The sequence below is a fragment of the Miniopterus schreibersii genome (genome assembly GCF_964146895.1).
Source record: "Miniopterus schreibersii genome assembly, chromosome: 9".
NCBI classification, from domain to species: Eukaryota; Metazoa; Chordata; class Mammalia; order Chiroptera; family Miniopteridae; genus Miniopterus; species Miniopterus schreibersii.
In genome coordinates, this window is record NC_138118.1 from 11883670 (window position 1) to 11909446 (window position 25777).

The window sequence follows — 25777 nt, forward strand, 5'->3', positions numbered from 1 at the left end:
CCGTATTTTTCAAGGTGAAATGCAGGTTTACCTGATCCTGATACTGCCATTCAGTTAAAAAGAGGGCATTTTTTCCTTCCCTGGGCCAAACCGTGAGTCCCAGCATTCCTTTGCTAATTCTTCCCCTTGACCATATCCCGACCTCTAGTTCTGTCCCCACTGGCAATGGAACACAGACCTTCAATCAGTGCAATACACCCCAACATTTACCCAAACGGAATGTTCCGTGTTAAGTTTATTGGCATCTGCCCCCAGTTGCCTGATACTTCCTGAAGCTTTCTGCCCTTACACAACAAAGCTATTCCTTCTCCTTTTGCCAAGATCTTTTGTTCCTTTGAATTACAGTAATTCTGTAAGAACCAGTGTCTGGCCCCACCTTTAGAAAGTCTTCCTAGGTTTGATGGTATTTCTTTGTAACTTATCATCTTAGGAGACCAGATAAGAAGGTTTGAGCCCCCTCTCGTTTGCATACGATTGATCAATAGTTGTGTTGTCAGGTATGAATCAGCCCCTCCAACTAACTTGTGGTGAGGCTCCCCATTTCTGCTTAAACTCCTTTACAACAATTATTTAGGTCTACTGTCTAAGTTCATTTTTTTTTTTTTCTAAAAAAGATATTTTTAGAGAGAGAGAAAGGGAGAGGGAAGTGGGGAGAGAGGGAGAAACATCAATGTGAGAGTGAAACCCCTACTGGGGATCCAGCCCACAACCAGGCATGTGCCCTGGCCAGGAATCCAACAGGCAACCTTTCAGTGCACAGGATGACACCCAACCAACTGAGCCACACTGGCCAGGACTAACCTCTATTGAAAATCTGGGGCTTTTAACCAGCTGGACTATTTTCTCTTTCTGGAGAGAAAGGTTTCTATCTTACAAGGATCATGTCTCCAACTCCCCTCTGCCCTCCAGCTTGAAACACATCTTTAATACAATGAAACAGAAGTGAACTTTGAGATGCGGTCAAGGTGGCGGAGTAGGTGGGTACTCCATTCACTTCCTCCCATGACAAATTGAAAATGACAACTAAGTTATAGAAAAATCAACCTGGATAACTGTCAGAAGACTAGCTGAACAGAAGACCTATAACTAAAGATATAAAGAAAAAGTCACGTTGAGACTGGTAGGAGGGGTGGAAATGGGAAACTGGCTTGCCTCGAACCCACTTGTGGCTGTTGAGAATCCCAAGAAATATCTCAGCTGTAGAGATGCCCCTTAAAGTACAAGGGGTAACAGCCCCCGCCAGATGCCCCAGCTTGGAACATGAGTGTCGAGAAGAGGAGCCTACATAACATCTGGCTATAAAAATCAGCAGGAATTCTGTCCATCTGGGTGAGACAGAAGGCTGCTGGAACTCCAGGCATCTTCCTAAAACACCAGCACACAAACTGTCTATCGCAGGCACTCACCTTAAGCTCCTGTGGAGGCGGAGGGACAGTGGCTCGAGGGGCTCCAGAGACACACGGGGAGAAATGGAGTTGTGGGACTTCGGGGCAAGGGCTGGAGGGATGGCTGCCATTGTCTCTGTGTTGAGCCTTCTTCCTGAACACCCAAATCTGATTCTGCATTAGCTTTGTGAGCTCCACTAGCTCCACCCTGAGGACTACCCAGCCCTACCCAACTTGTACATGGCCCGAGGTTCTTTCAGCAACAACAAGCCTGGGCCTGCACTACAGTCTTTCTTAAAAAACACTCTAAGAATTCCACCAAGCTCAGGGGGTGTCAGACAGGTACAGGGAGAAACTGAGTTGTGTGGCTTCAGGGTGAGGGCTGGAGGGACAGTTGCCATTGTCGCTACATTGAGCTCTTCACCCACACAACCAAATCTGAATTTGTGTTAGCCTAGTGAACTCCACTAGCTCCACCCTGATAACTCCTTGAGACACCACCCCACTACAAAGAGTCAATGTACCCTGAGACTTTTGGTGAGTGGCCTCAGGCCCATAACTGGTGCCAAATCTGAATCTGTATTAATCTGGTGAACTCCACTTGTCCTGCCCTGGTGACTTCCTAAGACCCTGCCTCACTCAACTCACATTCTGCCTGAGGCTCTTTCAGCAGCTGAGCCTTATGAGGACTGGCAGGCAGTGTCAGGTATCAAGGTGCCTTCAGCTTTTGCTGACCTACCCCAGGTGTAGTACTGTGGCAGCTGGCCTCAGTTCACATCGTGGCCTTTCCAATATGCATCCAGGCCCAGCAAAGTGAGCTACCAACTGTAAATTGCTTTGTAGCTTCTAACAGGTAGTGCCAAGCCAGCCACAGGAAGAATCTGGCATTACCTACACTGGAGTCCCTCCCAAGAGGCCCAAGAATCAATACACTCGGCTTCCGAACCTAACAGAGCACCACCCAATTGGCTCCATGAGTGGCATACCCAAAAGGAGGTTCTGGCAGGCACCAGACCCCATTGGGGTGAATCATACCTCACACAACAGCTCCTATGCTATGTTTGTGGCCAATCCTCACAGTCAGCCAGCTTGAGTGTCAATCCCACCCACTGACATGCCAACAGCAATCAATGTTCATCTACAACAGGAAGGCACACACAAAGGGCATTCTTTAACTAGATTTATTAAAAAAAAAAAAAAAAAAAAAAAAGAGCGAGAGACAGAGAGAGAGAGAGAGAGAGAGAGAGAGAGACCAAAATAAATAAAATCAGACATGAAAAAGATTAACAACTGATACCACAGAAATATGAAAAAATTATAAGAAAATACTACCGACAAGTATATACCAATAAATTGGACAATTTAGAAGAAATGAATAAATTCCTTTTTAAAGTTTATCTTTATTGTTGAAAGTATTGCAGGTGTAGCCTTTTCCCTCAGTGACCCCCATTCCTAAATTCCTAGAAACATACAATCTTCTAGGATTGAATCAGAAAGAAACAGAAAATCTGAACAGATTGGTTACTGCCAACAAAATCTGATGAATAATCAAAACTGTCAACAAACAAAAGTTCTGGACTGGGACGGCTTCACAGGTGAATTTTACCAAACATTCAAAGGATTAATCCCTATCCTTCTCAAACTATTCCAAAAAATTCAAGAGAAGGAAATGATCCCAAGCTTATTTTATGAGGCCACTATTATCCTGATTCCAAAAACATATTACAAAAAGCGAAAGTTACAGGCCAATATCGCTGATGAACATGTTGCAAAAATCCTTAACAAAACATTAGCAAACCAAATACAGAAATACATTACAAAGATCATGCACCATGATCAAGTGGGTTTTGTTCCTGGGATGCAAAGTTGGTTCAATATCAGCAATCAATTAACATGATACACCAAAAAAACAAAATGAAGGATAAAAATCATATGGTCATCAAGAGATGCAGAAAAAGCACTTGACAAAATCCAGGACCAATTAATGATAAAAATTCTCAACAGAGTGGAAACAGAGCAAACATACCCCAACATAATAAAGGCCATATATGACAAATCCACAGTTAACATCACACTCAATGGGGAGAAGCTAAAAGTGTTTTCCTTAAGATCAGGGGCAAGGGTTGCCCACTTGCACCACTTTTATTCAACATACTGTTGGAAGTTCTAGCCACAGCAATCAGACAAGAAAAAGAAATAAAAGGCATCCAAATAAGAAAGGAAGTGAAACTCATTATTTGCAGAGGGCACAATACTATATAGAGAGAACCCTAAAGATTCATCTAAAAAACTTATTAAACTGATAAATAAATTCGGTAAAGTAGCAGGGTACAAATTTAATATTCAGAGACTGGTTGCATTTTTATACACTAATAATTAAGTATCAGGAAGAGAAATTTAAAAACAATCCCATTTATAATTGCATCAAAGAATACCTAGGAATAAATTTAACCAAGGCAGTAAAAGACCTGTACTCAGAAAATTATAAGACATTGAAGAAAGAAACTGAAGAAGATACAAATAAATGTAAGCACATACCATGCTCATGGATAGGAAGAAATAGCACTGTTAGAATGTCTATACTATCCAAAGAAATCTTTAGATCCAATGCAAAATACCAATGGCACTTTTCACAGAACTAGAACAAACAATCCTAAAATTTATATGGAACCACAAAAGATCCCAAATGGCCACAGCAATCTTGAGAAGAAGAACAAAGTTGGAGGTATCATGCTATCTGATATTAAACTATACTACAAGGCTATAGTAATCAAAACAGCATCATATTGGCATAAAAACAGATTCATAGATCAGTGGAACAGAACAGAGAGCCCAGGAATAAACCTACACCAATATGGTCAATTAATCTATGACAAAGGAGTCAAGAACATACAATGAGGTAAAGACAGTCTAGTCCATACGAAAATTGGACAGATACATGTAAAGAAATGAAACTAGACCACCTTCTTACACCATATACAAGAATAAACTCAAAACAAGTTAAAGACTTAAATATATGACCGAGAACCATAAAACTCCTAGAAGAAAACATAGGCAGTAAACTCTCAGACATGTCTCTTAGTGATATGTTTTCTGCTATATCTTCTTGGGTAAGGGAAACAAAAGAAACAAAAGAAAAAATAAACATGATACTACATCAAACTAAAAAGTATTTTGCACAGCAAAGGAAACCATCAACAAAACAAAATGACAACCTACTGAAGATATTCTTCAATGGTGCATCTGATAAGGAGTTAATATCCAAAATTTAGAAAGAACTCATACAACTCAACACCCAAAAAAACAACCTAATTAAAAAATGAGCAGAGAACCTGAACAGACACTTCTTTAACCAGGACATGCAGATGGCCAACAGACATAAAAAGAGCCTGACTGGCACTAATTATCAGAGAAATGTAAATCAAATCCACAATGAGATATCACCTTATACTTGTCAAAATGGCTATCATCAATAAATCAACAAACAAGTGTTGGTGAGGATGTGGAGAAAAGGGAACCCTTGTGTACTCTCGGTGGGATTGTAAATTGGTGGAGCCACTATGGAAAATGGTGTGGAAGTTCCTCAAAAAATCAAAAAGAGAACTATCTTATGACTTAGCAAATCCACTTCTAGGTATATATCCAAAGAAATCCAAAACACTAATTTGAAAAGATATATGCTCTTCTGTGTTTATTGCAGTGTTATTTACAACAGCCAAGATATGGAAGCAACCCAAGTGCCCATCAATAAATGAGTGGATAGGGAAGCTGTGGTACATGTATATAACAGAATATTACTCAGCCATAAAAAAGAATGTAATGTTACCATTTGTAACAACATGGATGGACCTAGAGGATATTATACTAAGTGAAATAAGTCAGACAGAGAAAGACAAATACCATACGATTTCTCTTATATGGGGAAGCTAAAGAACAAAATAAGTGAACAAACATAACAGAAATAGCCTCATAGGTACAGAGAACAAACTGAGGGTTACCAGATAGGGCTGAGTCAAAAAAGTGAAGGGATTAAAAACTTCAAATTGGTAGTTACAAAACAGTCATGGGGATGTAAAGCACAGCATAGGGAATATAGTCAATAATATTGTAATAACTAAGTATAGTGTCAGGTGGGTACTAGAATTATCAGGGGGATTACTTTATAAATTTTATAATTGTTTAACCACTAGGTTGTACACCTGAAACTAATATAAAATAATATTGGATGTCAACTGTATTTGAAAAAACAATTTTTTAAAGAGTGAATTCCCCCCCTTCTCCTCAAAAATAAAACCATAAAACAATGCTTCAAAACTGATGTACTACTCTGATGTCAGTTTCTTGAATGAATGGTTGCTGGTGTATGTCTATATAACCCTGGATCTGCCTCAGTGAAAATAATAATTCTAGGAAAGGTGTATGTATATGAAGGATATAATTTCTATCCATAGGAAACTGAATCTAGGCCTTTGTGATATACCTTAGAATACAGATTTTTTTGTTTATAGATACAATTAAGCTGAGTAAGAAACTATCATGGGGACTCTAAGAATATATATATCTATATATACCTATATCTATATCTATATCTATATATATATATATATATATATATATATATATATTTAAAAAATATATCTTTATTGATTTCAGAGAGAGAGGAAAGGAGAGGGAGAGAGAGAGATAGAAACATCAATGATGAGAGTCATTGATCAAGCCCGCAACCCGGGCATGTGCCCTGACCAGGAATTGAACCCCGATCGCCTGGATCCTAGGTCGATGCTCAACCGCTGAGCCATGCCCGGTCGGGCTAAGAATATATTTTTAGTGCAGGGTAAAAGGTCAGATCTTCAAAGGAAGTGTGTTAGTTCAGAAGCCATAGAATCCTCAATGCGAATCAACCTTATTCAAAGTATCCAAATATTTCCACAATCATAAATTTATTTTCTGTTTTTCACTTTATGTATGTGGATATTAAATTTACACATGGCTTTTGTATCTGGAATCAAATCTGCATTTTTCTCCTGTTATACCATATAATGTCTAAATAAATATTGATTTCTTTTTTGGAGAAGTCAGACCTAGATAAAAGCATATATTTATTCTTATTGCTGGAGGGATAATCCATTACATGTTTTGGATACTTTGGGTGTAGTGTTTTTTATTCATATAATATAAATGACCCTTTGTTAGGTACTGTTCTATTTTGTAATTAACAGATCACACAAATCAGAACATGATAATAACATCTATCTGTAGGTACAAAGAGATAAATGGATTCACAGAGTCTTATTTATTCATTGCTCATGTGTACACTCACTAAAGTAAATTATGACACTTTGCTGGCAGGGATATTTTCTAACACCTCTTTTGCACCTGATACATCTTAGAATAGTGTTTGGCATGTAGCAGATGCTCAATGAGTACTTGTCATCTGTTGTCTAGGTTGAAAAGGAACAATGGGTAGAGATACCCAAGAAGGCCAGTTGGTGTTTCCAGAGGCTCCCAGGGAGTGGCCTTATTTGGAGTATTTATCATGGTACAGGATCTAGAAGGTCTGCTGAACCAGCAACTGGATCTTGGGAGTTCTTAAAGGTGACAGGTCTTGGGGAGACTGATTGGCTCACAAACTCACAAGAGACTGATGGATACATCAGAACGCCAATTAATACCAATAAATGCCAATTAATTAAGATAGATCCCTCTTCAGTGCCTGGAGAGCTCTCATTTCCCAACCAGGGCACCACTATTCCCCAAGGCAGAATGTCAGGAAGACTCAGTCACTAGAGACTGCAGCATGAGTGTGGAGTCAGAGCAAAGGGAGGTGAATATCTCACCTACGCTAAGGGGGTGAGGAAACACCTCCCTCAGTGGAGAGCACACTTATCATGTCACAGCACTGAGCAAACCCTGAGGTGCAAGGTCTATCTAATCTGGACACTCCTGGATGCTCAGTGCCAACCCTGGTCTTAGACTTGGCATTCATGTAGACCTCTTCTACTGGCCTAGCCTTTCTTCAGACTTACTAATGACATAGATGATTTGGACTGAATGTTTGAGTCTACCCCAAATTCACAGGTTGAAATCCTAACCCCCAACCTGTTAATAATAGGAGGTGGAGCTTTTGGGACAAAATTAGGTCATGAGGGTGGAATCCTCAAGAATGGGATTAGTGTCCTTCTAACAAGGACACTAATTTTTCTCCCTCCGCCATGTGAAGGTACAAGAAGACAGCCAACTGCAAACGAGGAAGTGAGCCCTCACCAGACACTGGATCTGCCAGGACCTCAATTTCCCAGCCTCCAGAACTACAAGAAATGAATGTTTCTTAAGCCACCCTGTCTGAGCTATTTTGTTTAGCAGCCCAAACTGAGTAAGACAATGGATTGCAGCTAAACTCCACTTGCTTAGATCTGGGAGACCTACTGCGATAGGACACTTACGTGTTGAATTTATCAGAGATGTTTTTAGGTAGAATTCTTGGGTGCTTATGGTGGCAGCTTAAGAAGAGATTAGAAATAGGCTAGGGGGAAGCCTTTCAGCTTTAGGATGCTGCTTTACTTTGAAGTTACTGTGCAATGGAATTAAGCTATTATTACGATCAAGGAAGGGAAAACAAATGGAGCTCTTCGCTCATTAATTTATAGAATAGAACCAGGCAGGTTTTCTAGTGAAAACATTTAATTAAAAAAAAAAAATCAGTTTCGTTTTTCTTACTGAAAAGCCAAAAGCCATCTGGAAAGCTTTTTAATTTTAAGACCTCATGAAGACAGCAAAGAAAGTAAAATAGATGATACTTATACAAAAAGTAGCAGACAGTCACTTCTAATTTGAAAGCCAGTGATCTGAAATATGCACTCAGCTTTCTAAAACATGTTGCAAAGCAGAGAGGGCTGATGTAACCCGAGATTCTCCTAGGTATTTTAGAATTCCGAGTCTTCCTAGGATAACTTCAAATTATCTTTCCTTCTGACTCTTTCCCAGTGGATCTAAGAATTAAAAATTAAAAGATTGAATTCTGAAGCTATTTTATACTGTTTCTAGGTCTATGTGTTTTGGGGGTTCCAGTTCACTAAATTTATTTTAATTACCAACTTTATGGTAACAAATTAGCCAAAGGGTATACTTGTATGTATAATTAAGAAACTCAGTGCATAGTGTAGAATATATATATCATACATAGTTAATGTTAACTGAATTAATCTGCATTTTAACTTAGAGATTGACTAATAGTTACACAGAAATACTCCTCCTTTTTCTTCTAAACAGTACTTTTTGAGGTATATAAACTCTTTATAAAAACGAAAAATGTTCCGCTTCATGAAAAAGAAGTCAAACCCCCATATCTTGGTTAAAAGGTCTTGGGTTCTGCCCTGGCCAGGTGGCTCAGCTGGTTGGAGCATCATCTCATGCACCAAAAGTTGCGGGTTCAATTCCTGGTCAGGGCACATATCTAGGTTGCAGTTTCGATCCCCAGTTAGGGCACAAATGGGAGGCAACTGGTTGATGTTTCTCTCTCACATCAGTGCTTTTCTCTCTCTCCCTGCCTCTCTCTCTCAAATTAATAATAAAAACGTATCTTTGGGTGAGTATTAAAAAAACTTGTGTCCTAATGCTTTTCTTTATTCCTCCCCCCCCCTTGGTTCATTATTACATCCTAATACTAGGAAACAATCCACTATTTAAAGTTTAAATTTGAGACCCAACTCGTATATGAAACACTCTCTGTTTCAGAAAAAAAAAAAAAGGACGATGGTCTGAGGTCAGCCATCCTCCTGGGATTAACTGAAGAAGTTTCCTCCTCCAGACCACAAGCTTGGTCTATCATTAGAGAAATTTTCAATTGTACAGTTTCTTCACGGTTGGACTTCTGAGAGTTTGGCATAAACCCTGTAATTTGGTGATTACCTGGTCTTATAATGCAGATGTTAATTGCAAATAACACTGGGGACTTGAGTATCGGAGCAAATAGGCCAACTAAAGGGAACTGACTCACCATATGAACATCATTTGCCTTCATGATGCAACTAAATAAGCATCATAGCCAAAAATACATGATGTAGAAGCCCAATTACCCTTAATAATCAGAGAAATGCATGAGATGAGTTTCCTCATATCTCTAGGGAAAAAGATATGAAGCCAAAATTCCAGTGGCTCAGCAGGGGTAGGATGGAATCCCAAGGAAGGTATGGATCGTGTTAGTACATGGGAGATCCCCCAAAGGTCACCACCATGTCTGCCTCCCCATAGAGAGCTTAGAGAATACAGCAAAGTTCTACCTTGGTACACAGACAGGATCTGAAGCGTCTGTTCATTCATTCATTCAACACTGCATACTGCTCTTTGGGGAGATAAAAGTAAGTAAGATGTAGCTTTTGATCTAGACTTGCTTTCAAGTCATTGGGAAAAACAGACATGTGAACAAATAACTATATAAAATATGTGATAATAATTAACATAGATAGAAAGTGTTGTGGGAAATCCAAGGTGAGAAATCAGTCGCTTTGACTGGGAAGATATTCTCCACAGGATGACTGCTGAGCTGGGCCTTCAAGGTGAGTAAAAAAGCCATCATTTAAAATCTTTTTAATTCTCTCTTTAATTTATTGCTATAGGGAAATAAAAGGGAAAAATGGCCTTGCTTCTACTAATCTGCATTTGACATCCAAAGTCCTCTCTAGGGGTGATGGGCTCTAGGAGAGTGACAGGTAACATTTTATAGCATTTTTTTCTGTGTCTCATATTTAAAAGTCTAGAATGCCTGAGGGCCAGTCCCATAGCATAATATAGAGTGAAAGGTGTGACAATTCCTTTGAAACACAGTATATGACCAGAATGAAACTTCCAGTTCCATATAGAGTTAAATAGAAGTGAAGCTGATTTAAATGAATGATCTCTACTTGGTAAGCATGTCATGTACACCACTCTTTACCCTTCTGATGTCATTTGTCTATATCTCATTTAATTTTCTTGGCCACCCTGAGACGTGTTAGTTCTATTTTACAGATGGGGAAGCCCAGATCTGCTAAACCTTTATCCAAAGTTAAAGTAAGTGACAAGGTTTCCAGATTTAACCCTGCCACCAACTGTGCACTCATGGTTGTGTTACTTTGCATGTCTGGGTCCAGGGATTTGAATTTCCAAGCCCTTTTCAGAAAAGTGGGAAAGAGAGCCTTAATTTCTGACCACATAACCCAACAGGATACCAGAATTTGTCTCCTAGCAGTAATTCTGCAATTCAGGCAGAGTTCTCACGGCAAACTAACTCCTTCCTGAAGGATATGCTCCCCAGTTGAGCTCTACCATGGCTCTGACGAATGCTTTAATGAGATAAAATTTGTGTTCATGTGCCTATGGTGGGAGAAACTTATACATAAAAGGATTAGGAATTTCCATCCTGCCTCAGCCTCAACTTTTACAAAAACTTCATCCTGTTCAGGTTATAAACCACGGAGCTTCTGTGTTAATCATGCTCCCTGGGTAGCCAGGATAAACTCTGAAGATGCTGGCTCAGAAGACATACATTTGGAATGTTTTGCTTTCATGGTTACCCAGGAAGAATTAAAGGCTCTTAAAAGGCAAGCAGCAGGAAGGAAGAACATCAGATAGCAACACTTTCTAGATCACATTTTTTGTCCAAGGCCCCTTCATGGCAGTTTCTCATCGTCATAAAGTAAAGAGAAATGGTGAGGGAGTATTAGATCTTCCCCAGTGGGTCCCACTAAAAAAAAAAATAAAAAATCAAGAATTGCACAACAGTACTGATTAGAGAAACAGAAGGGCCGCTCAAGGAAGGAGTGGGCAGAGGTCTACATGTACTGCAGCTGCAAAACCAGTGCCTTGGGAAGGCTGCAGGGTAATTATCCCTGCTGGGGTTGCTTGTCCGCGAACCAGCACGATAACCCATCCGCTCATCTGTTTGTTCACTTTCTGTTTAGTTATTTCCCATATTAGTCTCTTGAGTTGCCCAGAAAAACCTGCCAATGGTGCAAGGTTTTCCGTGGGAATCAAAAATGGGTTGGCTGCTGTTACTCTGAGTAAGCACAGGAGAGCCACCAGCCCCAGAAATTAAGGACTCTTTCATGACCTGGTCGCTGGTGCCACTATGGGAGTCATCGAGCTTTCATTTGGGGAGCCCTGAAATACGCAAAATTCCCACTGGCCAGCAAGCCCCAGGAGGGCCTGAGGAAAGGCAAAAGCACATATTGGGCCATCTTCTGGAATCTGTCAGTTGGATTCTGAAATGGTCCAGGAAGATGGAAGCCAGGGAAGATGTGACACGGGATAGTTCATGTCACCCACAGTGGAAAATCTGAACATCGAAAGAATTTCCTATTCTAAACAATGCACAGTTTAAAATACACTCTCTGGAGGCTCGCCTGAATGTACAGGCTGATGGCTGCTATTTATAGTGGCTGATGTGTACTTTACCAAGATTTTTATTCCAACAAAGGAACTGTATGTGGTGCAGGGAGTTATTAAAATGGAAAATAAACCCTCACATTTTAACTCAGTCAATTGGTACTAATCTCAAATACAGCGTCAGTGGTCACTCATCTAGACTAGCTGGAGGGAAGGCCAGTACTGATTATGAAATGTTTAAAAAGAAATTCAGTTTTGAAAATATGTTCAGTCTACCGGTGACTTCCGCCAGGCTAGCAAAACCTTAAAAACTTGTTTAAAAATTGCATAAATAAAAATGATTTATAACGAGGGAATTAGGCGTTTAAAAGTGAATGTTTCCAAAGTTTTTTTAAAAAAAAGCTGTACTCTCAAAGTGTTTCAAAACTAAGCCACGGAATGTAGCTCACATAGTTAACATGTTAACCAAGTCCTTTACTTACAAATAGTGCAAGGTTATGTTTTTCTATGATCCCAGAATAACTGATAAAAATTCAAAAATGGAGGAATCTGAATTACTGAAGACTTACGATAGACTGGAAACTGGTTTTCCAACTGCTGATGAATGTTGCCATCAGCCAGCAAACTAGCGAAGAGAACTGATTTTATTCAGAGTATGCACTTATTGCTCTTTAACCTCACTAACAGATGAAGGAGAACCTATTCACACAGCCACTGAATCCTTCCAGGAGGCTCGTGCTTGATGTCCAGGGGTCCTTTCTCATAACCCTGCTAAGGAAGATCAAGAACTTCCCCAGAAGACTTTGAGGCAATTGAGATAGATTGCCCTTGCCTAAGGATCTGGAATGGTCTGTAGTCGCTCCTGCCTGCCATTCCCACCGGGCCGAAGGATGGCCACAAATGCAGACCTCTTATACCCGGCTGGTCAGTGAGAAGCTCAGCGGGCAGGACGGATACAGTCAACACACATATTAGATCACCTTCGTTTCATTTTTATTTGATTTTGATGAGAATTCCTTGCTTGTAGAGACTTCTCTGTAATACTTCTCCAAGTTTCCCAGTTGCGGGCAGCAAAAGGACCCCTGTGGTCCTGTGTGTTTAGAAAAGCAAGCTTCTTGTCCTCTCTAAAGCAGTAACCAAAGCCTCTCAACAATATATATGAATACTCTACTAATAATATGGAGAGAGCTGTGTGCCTAGTTCCTTCCCACCGCAGGGAGTTTCACTGGGGTTGGAAATGTTCTAGTTCTTAAGCTAAGTGGTAAGTTTAAAGTCTATGCATTATAATGATTTATAGCTTCTGTATACATTACATATTATTTTATATGTATCAGCTTTTCTTTTTATTATTAGAATGAATAGAATCACTAATTTAGACTAAAATGACTAAATATCATTTTGTAAAAACTAGGCATATCTTTATGCTATTAGTAAAGTACTTAAATATATATATGTATACACACACACATATATATTGTTGAGAGGCTTTTGATTACTGCTTTAGTGGTACTAAAACCATAATTATGTTATATTAAAAAATATATTCTAATCCCACAAGCCAAATAAACTATTTGAAATTATGATTAATTGAGTATTAGACATATAAATTTTGAGAGAACAACCTTGATATGTTAGATACCAAACTATCCTGTATTTTTATCTTGATTTCAAATCAGTAGGGGAAATGAAGAGTCTTAAAAGCAAGGAGGTAGATTTCCTTTTCAATATAGAGACTTCATATCCATAATTCTCCCATCACTTTCAAGGTGGCTGCTTAAACAGGTTTGAAACAAAGTAGAGATCAGACACCACACTATCTGGAGATATGGGGACTGGGCACTTGTTCAGTGATTCAGAAACCCCAGAAGGTAGCTGCTGAGAAACTAATTTTTTTGGGAGATGGTACCAGAGGGAGCTTTCCTGATAGTGCCTTCCTTGCCATGTCCTCTAGCCAGCCAAAAAACAGCAACAACAGGCAACATTGACTGAGCACTAATCATATATTCACATATATATGATTGATATATATACATGTGTCATATATACATATATGTCATATATTATCTAATTGTCCATCCGTCCATCCATCCATCCATCCATCCATCCATCCATCATCTATCTATCTCGTGCTTTATAATCTATATGAAATCATATGAGGAAAAACTGTTATAATGGCCATTTTCCTGATGAGGAAATGGGTTCAGAGAGGCCAAGTAGAGTTGTCCTTGTTAAACCCAGCCGGGATTCAACCCACGTCTACGTGATCCTGCTGTCCAGACGGCGTCGTGTCTGTGCCCCCTTCCCATCTGCCCCATCCTCCCAAAAGGCAGTAGCAATAAAGGTAAAACACGAAACCCTCTTTAAGGATTTCAAATCAGTTCTTATTTCTTTCATACCTATAGAGAAATACCCTTTGAATTGCTAAAATGAAACTACCTGGTAAGGATGGAGGAATCCCACATAATAACTTAGTATCATAATTAAGCTTTGTTTAAAGAAATCTTGCCAAGACCACATAGAGCAAATGAAAGACTTCCAAGATTGATGGCAAATAGCTTTTTCCCCCTTCTTGACTCAGATGACGAACTCTAGTTCCCAGTTCCTGACGATGAACTGTTTTCCTTCGCCCTGTCCACTTAACCTTTCTTTTCATTTTATTCAGTGAAGTAATCTGAATGAACCTCCTTTTATTTAGAGATATCATCCATAAAATTTTTAAATTAAAAAAAACATTCTACATGCAATACACTGTAGTATGCACTGTTTCCCCAAGGGCATGCTCTATTTTCCTAATCAACAGTCATGGCATTTTTGTAAAGACAGCTCCATTCATTCAGGGGGCTGCTCTGTGCAGGCAGGCAGGCTCTGCCTCAGCTTACTGGGTGATCTTGAACAGGTCACCATCCCTAGACTTAGGTTTCTTCGTACATAAAATGACACTTTTAAGATTCATTAGATCAGGGATTCTTGGCCCAGAGTTCATGGGTCCCCAGGAGGTCTGTGGATGGAGGCCCATGACGCCACTGAAAATAAGCGCCAGGTTTTGGGGGTGTACGTGTGCCTTTTTCTTGGAGGAGAGAGAGTCTATGGCTTTCATCAGAGACTCAAAGTACTGTGTGGTCCAAAAATGAAAAAGTAGCATTCCACTGCAGGAGATTATCTATAAGGTCATTGACTGCCTTAAGCTTTTAGGAGTGATGATGTGACTAAGTCCCTGTCCTAACGGTAAATACAGTCCTATTGAGAAAAATCCAGAGGAAAGCCAAGAACAGTTATGCCAACAGCCTTCTTCGGCTTGAGGGGGGGGGGGAGTCAATCTTTTCTGTTTCTGTTCTTCTGTGAAATGGGAATAACATGGGAGATTTTGGGGGGGCAAACAAAACAATGTCGGTGTCTACACATGTAAGCAATTTACCTGATGGGCATAAAGAACAGTTCAATTAGTCCCAATAGCTTCATTTAGTCTGTGGCCACAAAATTGCTTTAAGTGATTTTTTTCCCATCTTAGAGAGTTACCTTGGACCTTTACCCAAGACAACCAATGAAAAATTTTGTTGATCAATTTATTATAGCGGAAAGGTTTTGAGATTTGGGATAGCAAACCAGATTGCACTCCCTAGAGATACAAAGTTGGATATGTTACTTAACTTTTCAGACTTGCAGATTCCTCAGCTGTAAAGTAGGGGTAATAATATCCCTGTGGACTGAATGTTTGTGTGCTACCCCCCCCCAGTTCATATGTTAAAACCTGACCCCCAATGTGACGGTAGTAGGAGGTGGGGCCTTTGGGAAGTGGTTAGGTCATGAGGGTGAAACCCTCAGGAATGAGATGAGTACATTTATAAAAGAGACTGCAGAGAGCTCCCTCGTCTCTCTGCCATGTGAGGACACAGGGAAAAGCCAGCTGTCTATGAACCAGTAAGTGGACCCTCACACCAAATCTGTCAGCACCTTGGACTTGGACTTGAACTTCCCAGCCTCCAGAACTGTGAGGAATAAATGCCTGTTGTTTATAAGCCACTCAGTCTGTGGTATTCTGTTAGAGCAGCCTGAGTAGACTAAGAGAAGGTCATAGGGTTGTCTTGACAATTAAATGATATAAGGTATATATTGTGCATCACCTCGCCTGGCACTTGGTCGATGCTAAACAAATGATGGTTCCTTTTCCTTTCTAGCACCAGATGAAAAGTCTGTCTGATACTTTTTTCCACTTAAGAACTATTTTTGCTGAACTGTACTCATCAAGTGAAATTCTGAGTTATGTTTATATACTATTTTTAAAATAAAAGGCCTATTGTTGATGAATTAGAAATTAATCACATGGTTATATGTGATTTTAAGATCCTCATATACCAATTATATTTGTGTGGTCCACTTAGATGCGACCAAAAGATTTAACACGTTCCCAACCTCAATAGAAACATCTCAGCATGTATGGAGATTGGTATAGGAAAGAAGCTTTGTAGTAAAGATGCAGCAAATTATAATGACTGAACTGACAGATGAGTAAAAATTCAAAATCTGTAAAATATTATTTTGTACCAAAAATGTTATATGATTTTAATAATAACATCAAACATTTGTTGAGTATATACTATGTGCCAGCCATTGGGTTAATTTCTCTATATGGGTTAACAATCTTAATCTTTACAATGACTTTGTGACACAGAATAATTACTTCCATTGTTATACATAGAAAAGTAGAAGCAAGAGATATTTAAGTAATTTGACACAAGGTCACCCACTTAGTAGGTTGCCAAAGTCAGGACTTGAACACAGGTCTGTCAGACTTTGTCATCCACACGCAACACATTGTCCTGCCTTTCTTTAGGTGACTGAAGATTGATAATTATAAGTGTCACATATACAGACTGTAAAGAAAAATTCACTGCTATCTAAAACTGAGTGTTAATTCATATATATGCCACATTTTTTCCCAACTGGGAATGAAATTATGGGCCAGCCTGTCAGGTCCTTAATCTAGATTTTTAATTTTTATTAAACAAAAAATTAGATCCTGGACTCTTCATGCTCTACTGATCATCATAAAATGGGGTACTTTTAGAACCAGAGGAATTACTAGATTAGTGAAAATTGGCCTAAAGGGAAGTTTTGAGCCAATTTGGTGGCTCTAATAATTTAGACAGTTTCAAAGAAATATTTTATTTAACTTCCTAATGGAAAATATTTTGTTATTACAAAATAACAAAAATTGCATTGGGAAATATTTTGATTTAAAGTTTCAAGGTCACAACGCATTGTGAATAAAATGTTTGCTGTGTGTGTGCATGTTGTATATCATTGATTGGCCACACTATTAAAAAGTTTCAGTGATAGTGTTCTGGGAGGGGGCAACTTAGACCCAATGGACTTTTTAAAAATTGTTTTCTTTTGTCCTAGTGTAGTAAAAATATTTACTTTTGAATGCCTAATCATTAGTATTTCAGAGGCCCATAAAAATGTATGAATGATGACAACAGCAAGAGTGTTTTCATTCCCTTGATTCACGTCTGTGAGCCTCTGAATCTGATAACACAACTCTACAATAGGGGCCTTTCTTCTGATCGGGAAGAGAAACTCACACTGGGTGTGGAAAGCAAGAGCTGGGAATGTAATGAGTTCACGTCTTGAAAAGCGAGAGAGCTGCTTGTTGTGAAAGCAAACCCAACTCTGGGAAAAGGCCTATGTGTGGCTCAAGATCTCTTCAAGGATAAAACATCACTGCAGATGCACCGAAGCTCAAAAATCTCTTTGGCCAAATGTAAAAAAAGGGCTCAGCTTGAAAGGGTGTCAACTCTTCCAGCTGAGACAATGCCATCCTTCCTCCAACTTGTTACCAATCACACCCACTCAACACTTCACTCAATAAAGCAAAGTCCAGCTCATCTTCCCGAGCTCTTGTGTCTTCTGGGAAGTGCAGAAAGAAAACCTCCATGTTTTCATTTGGTTTTGTTTTATGGTAAACAGAAAAATATGTCTTTAATTCTTTGTGTGTTGTAGAGAATCAAAACAGATAATGGTAATAATTAATAGTGATGTTTACTGAATAAATAAATAATAAATAACAGGAAGAATTCAATATAAGAACCATCTCATAAAGGCTAGATGATTCGTAGTGTTAGTTCTTTCATGTATTATCTCTTTATTTCCCACCCAACTCCTAGGAGATGGGTACTGTTATTTTTACAGATGAGGAAGCTGAAGGTTAGAAAGACTGATTAACTTGTAAGGTCATGTAGTAGTAAGTGGCAGACCCGGGATTTGATAGCACAGCTGCCTAATGCAACGGCCCATGCTCTTAACTGGTGAGTTTTACTTCCTCCCATTATACTGCCTAGTGTTCCTTCAGTTATATAGGACATATATGTTCTATTCAGACACCTATGTTGGTGCTGTGATCAGTTCATCTTTGCAGATACACATAAAAGGCCGAGTATTGTTCTGCACCTGTTGGCTACGAAGACAGGTCAATGTGACCAATTTGAAAACGTTCCCCCTTCTCCTACCAGAAGGATGTTATTCCCCAAAGACACAGAAGCACGCGCGTGCATAATCCGGAGGAGACGGATTAGGTGTGTGCATGGGAGGGGATCTGAAAACAAGTCAACCAATGTTGATGAAGATGCACATGGACCGGGGCACAACACGTTAAGATGCTCTGAGAAATACAGATACAAAGGCCAAGAGGGATTTAGACAAAGCACAGAGATAGAAAGGGAAGCAGAATACACCTATTACTTTTTCTTCCCATGAGAGAGGTGAAAAATAAACAGCAAAGCTAATGACTTCTTTGTTTCTTCAAATAGGTCATTGATTCAAAAATACAACTTAATTTGAGGTGTGTACAAATAGTGTCTTTTGCACAGAAACAATGCATTTGAATTTCCACTGATTACAATGCATTCTGTCTACTGAAACATTTTTCTACCTATTTTGGTAAAGACTGCTCTAAAGAAGTGATTTTCAACCAGTGTGCCACAAGAATTTTTAAAACATGCAACACCTGACCTCTTTTTCCTTAGACTGTCAAATAAAATAATAACAACAGCCAACACAGCAATAGCTGTCTGATGTGAGTGAACCAAAATCATACCTTTTTTTTGGTCAGATTGGCAAAAAATAGAATAATTTTTTGGTGTACTGCAGAATTTTAGTAATTAATGTGTTCCATGAGATGAAAGAGGTTGAAAATCGTTGCTCTAAAGTTTCTAATCCACCTAGGATATGAGCTTGGTGACTATTGGGACGTTGCCTGGACTGGTGACCACTCATCCCTATGGTTCAATATAGTGTCTTGTACTCTGTAGATATTCAATACATGTTTTGATGACTGAGTGAAGTACCTCCTGCCAATCTAAAGACCTCATCTGAAGAACTCAGTGGGAAAGGCAAAGGAAGGGCAAGGACAAGATGGGTAGCAAAAAGAGGCACAGTCTGGGGGGCAGGAAAAAGAGGGGGGACTTTTTGATGAACTAGGTTCACAGTGTAGGTTGTGGGAAGCTGAATGATTTGAAATGGACTGGGCTGCGACCCTCAGAATGAGGTGCGTGTGCACCAGTCTCAGGGCAGCCGTGATGCGGTGAGTAAATGCCAAGCACATGGCAGCCAGCATGGCACAAAGATCTATTTTGGAGGAGTAAGATGTATGAGAGTCTGGCTTATTTTAATTTGTGGTTATAACATCTGGTGGGAGTGCAAGCTTTAAATTATTTATCATTGCAAAGTAGAACTGCACCTGCTAGTCAAACTCAATAACAACTAATTAAAATAGCAGGGCATTTTTATTTGGAAAGCCTTTGTGGGTAACAGATGGAAAATCATAGCCTCTCTTCCTCTACACAGTCTACAGGGGTACAGCATACAAAGGATGTGAGCCACCTTTGATAAATATCAATGAATATCAGGGTACATACTGTATTTGAAGATATAAAAATGTAGTTTCTTGATCATAACTTGGTTTTATACAGGTTGAAAAGCATTAAGCACACTCTTCCTAATTCTGTCATTCTGTTGCTCTGTCCTCAGTACTCAAAATAGAGCTTGGAGCAGAGTAGATGCCCAATAAAATTTTGTTGAATGAGTGAGTGAATAAATGTCCCTGCAGCTCTGGGCCTTGGGGCCACTCTGGTTTTTGCTAATTTATGCCACCGCCACTCCAGATCGGGGTTGAGTTCTTTCTTTATTTGCTCAGATCCAAAGGAAAGTTAAATCTCCTTAAGCATAATATGTAAGACCGTGGAATCACATTTTCCAAAACAAAAAATTGCCTTATTGTTTTATGTGTTTTTAACTTAAGTAATATATGATCACTATAAAAGAAACTTAGATAATACCAAAAGGAAAAGGAAAGTGTAAATGACCACCAATCCCCCAAAGAAAACACCAACTCCTGCTGCCGATGAGAAAGCCAAAGTCTAAAGCTGAAGGAAAAGGGACTTGCCCAAGGTCTTATATGCCCTTTATCTTCAGATCAAAACCACAACTTTAGGCAGCCCTTGACTTCTGGTTCTGGCCATCTGTTTCCTGTACACGCCCTGAGCTTTCCCCTAGAAGTTGGCTGGATCACAAAGCCTGACCTTCACTATTCCCATAAATGATCAGATTTTACCAAATCCAAAAAGGTAAACACGGGCTTACATACCAGAGCCCAGAATAACAGATAGAGAAGGTTCTCCTTGAAACACCAAAGAGTGAATTTAGTACCAATATAAGAAAGTACTTAAGTACTTCTCCCAAAAAGGAAGGAAAGTAAAGCAATCAGATGAAATATAATACCCCAAAAGAATTAATACAGACAGGAATGTAAGTTAAAGAAGGTTAGGATAAACTGGTGTAAATTTATTTCAGGTTATTAAGGGTACCGACCTGACTAAGCTTCACCGAGTACGTTCCTTTGAAGATTGACATTAAAGGAAGGCAAGAAGACATATCCTTCCACACAAAACAAAACATAAAAAGACTGGAAGGAACGAACTATGCAGCTGTGTGGAAAATTCTTGGGCAAAATCCTGGTTCTAAAGAGGCCTGGTCTATTCACTCTAATTACAGTATGGCTCTAACCACAGAAAGTTCGTTCCAGCACTCCTCTCACATTGATTCCCTGTCTCCTTACTCACACAGAAAGCTAAGGCGCCGATGACACTGATCTAGCCTGATGCCCAGTTCCCTGCCCTCATCCCTGAGTCCCTCTAGCCCCCATTCTGGTAGGCCTGCCCCCCACTCTGGCCTGATTTCTGACCCTGCTGTACTTCGGTTTCCTAGCTTAGCAGGAGGGACATAAAGGCAGAGCCCATGTCTATTTCTGTCTCACCATTATTTTCTTTGTCCCTAACACATGCTCTGAAACTTGGTCGGTGCTTAATAAATATTTGCTGGGTAAAGATATTTTGTGGACTTTCAGGAGAACTGGAGGCCAAATAACACATCGTTGGAGAGACTAAGAGGTATGTTCCCCTGGGCCTGGGCACTGCCCACATGGCTTCAATGTCCAGTCAACACCGGGCGCCCATACTCTCCCTTGTTCTCCCTACTTCCTTGATTTTTGGGGTCTTCTTTGATGGTTTCCATATGTCGCTATGGCCTCTTGCTCTCTCTACCACCCACCTTCAGCGTTTGTATTCCTACTGCCACACTGAGTGTGCCCAAACTTACTACTCTAATAGTAATTTCTCTCCCTTTCTGAACAAACATTGAAATCTTCTATCTCCAAATGCCTGGAGGAACTCTCCATTTGGGTATGGCTTCTAGCTTAAATTAAACACCACCCCCATGCCTGCCCAAGAATGGAACCCATCCCAGTTTCCCCATTGAGACAATGCAGAGACCTTCCTTCCAGTTCCTCAAGATTTATACTCCTTGGAACTGTCTTGAATCTCTCCCTCTCCTGAAAGAGTAGGTATTTCTCCCACTAGAAAGACACTTATATTTGACCTTTGTTTTCATACTTGCTGCCCTGATTCAGGACCTCATTACTGTGTGTTCAATACTAACTTTTCCAGTGCAGGTATCCCCACCCCCTAGTTCACTGTCGATGACTTTTTCTAACATATTTCATCACACACAGCTCCCCTGTTAAGTCTCTGTCCATTGCCCTTTATGTGAAATGGAAACATCCAAGAGGTACAAGTCCAACTTACTCTTCCCCAAGCACTCAGGATTTAGTTCCACCTCTGGGTTTTTGCTGGTATGATTCCCTCACCGACGTGGCTCCCTTTCCACCCTTTGTCACCATGATGACATCCTCCATAGCTTACCACTTCCAAGGAGCTTTTCCTGGCTAGTTTCATCACAGGATGATGATTGCCTTTCCTTCTCTTGGAGTTCATGTTTAGTTCTGGCTATATTGATACTTTGTTTCTTACTTATTTAGCTAATGCTAACGATTAAAACTAAAATTAAAAAAATAATAACTGCCATTTATGGAAGCCTACTATGTGCCAGGTACTGAGCTAGGTCATTCATGAAGTTCAATAATCTTCACAACAACCACACAAACTATGTAGATATTATGCCTATTTTACAAATAAGTCAATGGTGACCCAGAAAGAAGTCACTTGCCCATTGATGCCCACACAGTTCAGAAGTGGCAGAGCTGGGATTCGAACCCACAGAGCCCAGGTTCATGGTGCATACATGTGTGTGCATAGACATTTCATGAATGGCAGCCTACTCTGACCAAGTTCATCAAAGGAAGTAATTTTACCTTCTTATTTTGCATTGTCCATACAAATCAGTAGAGCCTATGGACCCCAATACGTTTTGTTATAGGTGCAAGTTCCAGTTTTCTACTGCAGAATCGCTAAGGGATCACCTTACCACCACCTTTTCATTTGTGCACTGGAATCACTGTGAGGCAACATTGATTTGATTTTAAGATCATTGTTTAACATTTTTCTTCCTGTGAATGCTGACTCCGCTTTCTCAAAAGATCAGCTGATTTAAGCCACATTAAATGCCACTTTCCTTTGCTCTGAAGTCAAAAAAATTAAAATATGCATGTGCTTCACATGTCATTGTTTTATTCCCCCAACCTGCCCTGGAAGTCACCAGACAGAGGCCTCACACAATGTAACAGCTTCAACTAGACTCAGAATCTGCACAGTAACATACCCACTGGCTATCAACCCATAACACTAGGATTACTGCATTTGCGTGCCTTTCTAATGAAGAGTAAAAATATGCCACAAGACGCATCTGAGACTTGCTGCCTTTACTTTTTTAGACCAACTCCCATTTCCTAAATGGCTTCAATATTCAATGTTTGCCATTCTCATGTCATTTTAATATTATAACTGCTTCAGAAACTTTTATCCACACATTGCCTTTGTCATTTAAAAATTCCACTGTGAAAGGCACTGAATAAATGCAACTTTCTGCTGCTTCTCGAATCTCTCTTTTTCTGTGTTTGTTTGTTTTTCAAGGCAGAATGTGGAGCACTAAAAGGAAAATTTTCCATAACTACCGTCGCACAGTTTAGTGTGCAATGCACTCGGCGCTTCAGAGTGATGATCTCTGAGACCTGAGGCCAACATTGTTGATAACACAATACAGAAATATTTTTCAAGCTAGATCCTTACCTTTCTGCTTCCAGGCGCATCTCTTCCCGCTTTTGCCTCCTGAGTTCTCTGCGACGTTCAAAGTCATCCATGGTGTGGTTTCGGGCTTAGGGAGACCAGGTGATGTCTGGATCTACAGGCAAGGAGGCAGAATCAATATCATCGATGAGTCGGAGCTGTTATCTCCCACCCCCACCACGTTTTCATTCCCTCATTTTTTTCTTTCTTCTTAAGAAAAACACCTTAGAAGATTGGCGAAGAGCCAGTGATCAATGTCTGACTCCTGAGCCGAGTCCTTTAGGTGCTAAATTCAGTCTCATTCGGGAAACTATTAGAGAAAAATAAGTAAGATTCCAGGATTCCAGTTAAAAAAAATAAATAAATCAAGACCTCAGGAGACAGAGAGGTTCTGAAGACTTGAAATACTGATGGGCTCCCTTAGGAGCTCCTGAAAGATTTTGTTCTTTGTAACTCGCTGAGCCACACACAGACAGAGGTTATGAAAAAGCGAACAAAGAAAGAGGAAAACGGGAGTGAAGAAAAGTGGCCAGAAAGGGACTGTGTAGGAACCAAGAGGGAAAAAAGTAAAAGGGAACTAAAATAATACTAGCACCCGGGCAGAGCTTGCATATGCTAAGAGAAGCTCAGCTCCGAGTGATAATAAAGGGGTGTCAGGAGCGCGGCCGGGAGCTGGGCGCAGCAGCATTTTTCCAGCCCTGGCGTTAGGATCAGGCTGTTTCCGGAGCCCCCGAGCCCGGCTCACGGGGAGCCCCGGCTTTACCTCTCCTGCCTCCTCCGTGATGGTTTAATCCTGGGAAGATCCTGCCTTTCCAGCTCTTCAGCTGAGGAGCCCGCTTGCCCTTCGTGTCTGGGCCATGGAGCCAAGTGTTCCAGAATTCCCCTGCAGCCCCCGAACCCGAAATGACTACCAGAAAAGGGGAAGCGGGCGCTTTTTGTCCTTGCTTTGTTTACAGAGCTGTCAGTGGTTAGTTAAACTCAGCCTGGAATCTGGCATTTAAGGGCTGCCTGAAGATTGTTTCCTGTGTGAGCGGGAGGCCTCCACTTCCTCTGGAATCCTAGGGTCTCTGCTGCACTCATCACAAAAAATCTTTTCCAGCCCTTTCTGTGCACATGAGACGAGCCATTTGCTCTGCGGAAGAAAACAAGGAGCCGTGCAGAACCTAAAAGCCATCCCATCCCCTACTGCATCTTGGTTGGAGAGGGCAAACAGCAACGCTGAGGTTTTGAAGCCAAGGTCGGAGCCCTTCTTAAATAGTCAGATTTTCTTTTTTATTTTCAAGCGTATGCCCCCTTCACAAACCCACACAAACAAAAATAAAACCTCAGCCAACAGAAACAAAACTATCCAATGTTTGAATTTTCCCCCTTTCTTCTCCCCCAGGGTACTATTTATACTGCTTATAAATTATTTAGAAATTCAGATTCTGGTGCTTATTTCGGGTTTTTAAATTGGGAGGTGTTTTTCTATCTTACTCCTACCAAGTGTACTTTCTAAGACGTTGCTAGTTATGAAGGAAAGAATCAATTTTCCTTTTTTAAAAAGAAAAAAATCATTTCATCAATCATGAAGAAATTTCTGTACCTTTTCCAGCCTGGTCTCATCATAGTAATCAGAATGCAAAAAAGAAAAAAGTGAATTGAGGGTCCCAGGGACGGGCTCCTGTTCTGGGCAGGGGGTAGAGAGTAAACTCTGTTCTTTCCTTTTTTCAATAAAGTCTTTTGTTGCATATAAGCCACTTCTCCATAACTATAGCAACAGCAAACAGGAATGGGAGAAAGAGGTCTGCCTGGAGGCAAACAATTTAACTTTCCTTAATTTATCCAAGTAGCTTGAAGAGCATCCTGAGCCTTAGCTCCTCCCTTGTCCAGGCTAAGCAGTCAGGCGGGCTCCCTGTGAGCCTTGGGGGTTCCAGGGGGTGCCAGTGTCTCAGCCGACACCTCTGGGGAGGCGCTAACGAGCAGCCAGAGAGCTGTTCCCAGGTGGGGAAGATGCACATGTTGGGGTGTCTCCAAACTGACCACCCTCAGGCGGTCACCTCGGCTGGCCAGCTCCCTGGCTCTCTACCCACACGAATGCCTTTCCTCCCACCCGCCCTCTCCTCCTACTCCTCGCCTTTTATTACTTAAGCATTTCTTCCTTTGCCGACCCTAGACAAAGTCTATGTCTGCCTAGGGACTTACTCATTTGGGTGCTGCTGATCTGATCCTATGTGGGGCCCGCCGGGAGGCCCTTGGAAAGAGACTGCATCGACATAAGCAGGTGCCTTCTGCCTTCTGCCTTGCGGACATGCGCTGGGTATAGCCGAGAGAGGACAAGGGACATCTGTACCGTGTGCTGTGACTCTCGGTTGTTGTGTGTGTGCGTGTTGTGTGGCAGAGAAGGCGTGTGTGCTTGTGGAAATGGCTCTTGGTTGGTATCACCGCCACGGAGTGAAGATCTTTCTAGTCTTCACA

At 40.5% G+C, this 25777-nt stretch overlaps 1 protein-coding gene across 10 annotated transcripts in view; it reads right to left on the bottom strand.

The window, feature by feature from the left end:
- The window catches only part of CALD1 (caldesmon 1), a 193044-nt gene that overhangs the window by 77630 nt on the left and 89637 nt on the right, over positions 1-25777 (bottom strand). For 7 of the 10 annotated variants that reach the window (XM_081147974.1, XM_081147975.1, XM_081147963.1 and 4 more), the window contains one exon: positions 23324-23435. In XM_081147974.1, the coding sequence (XP_081004100.1) occupies positions 23324-23394 (71 nt within the window). In that variant the 5' untranslated portion in view covers positions 23395-23435. Of the gene's footprint in view, positions 1-23323; positions 23436-23544; positions 23959-24083; positions 24404-25777 lie in introns of those variants that run through there. The other 3 variants (XM_081147964.1, XM_081147969.1, XM_081147971.1) reach the window with 2 other exon arrangements.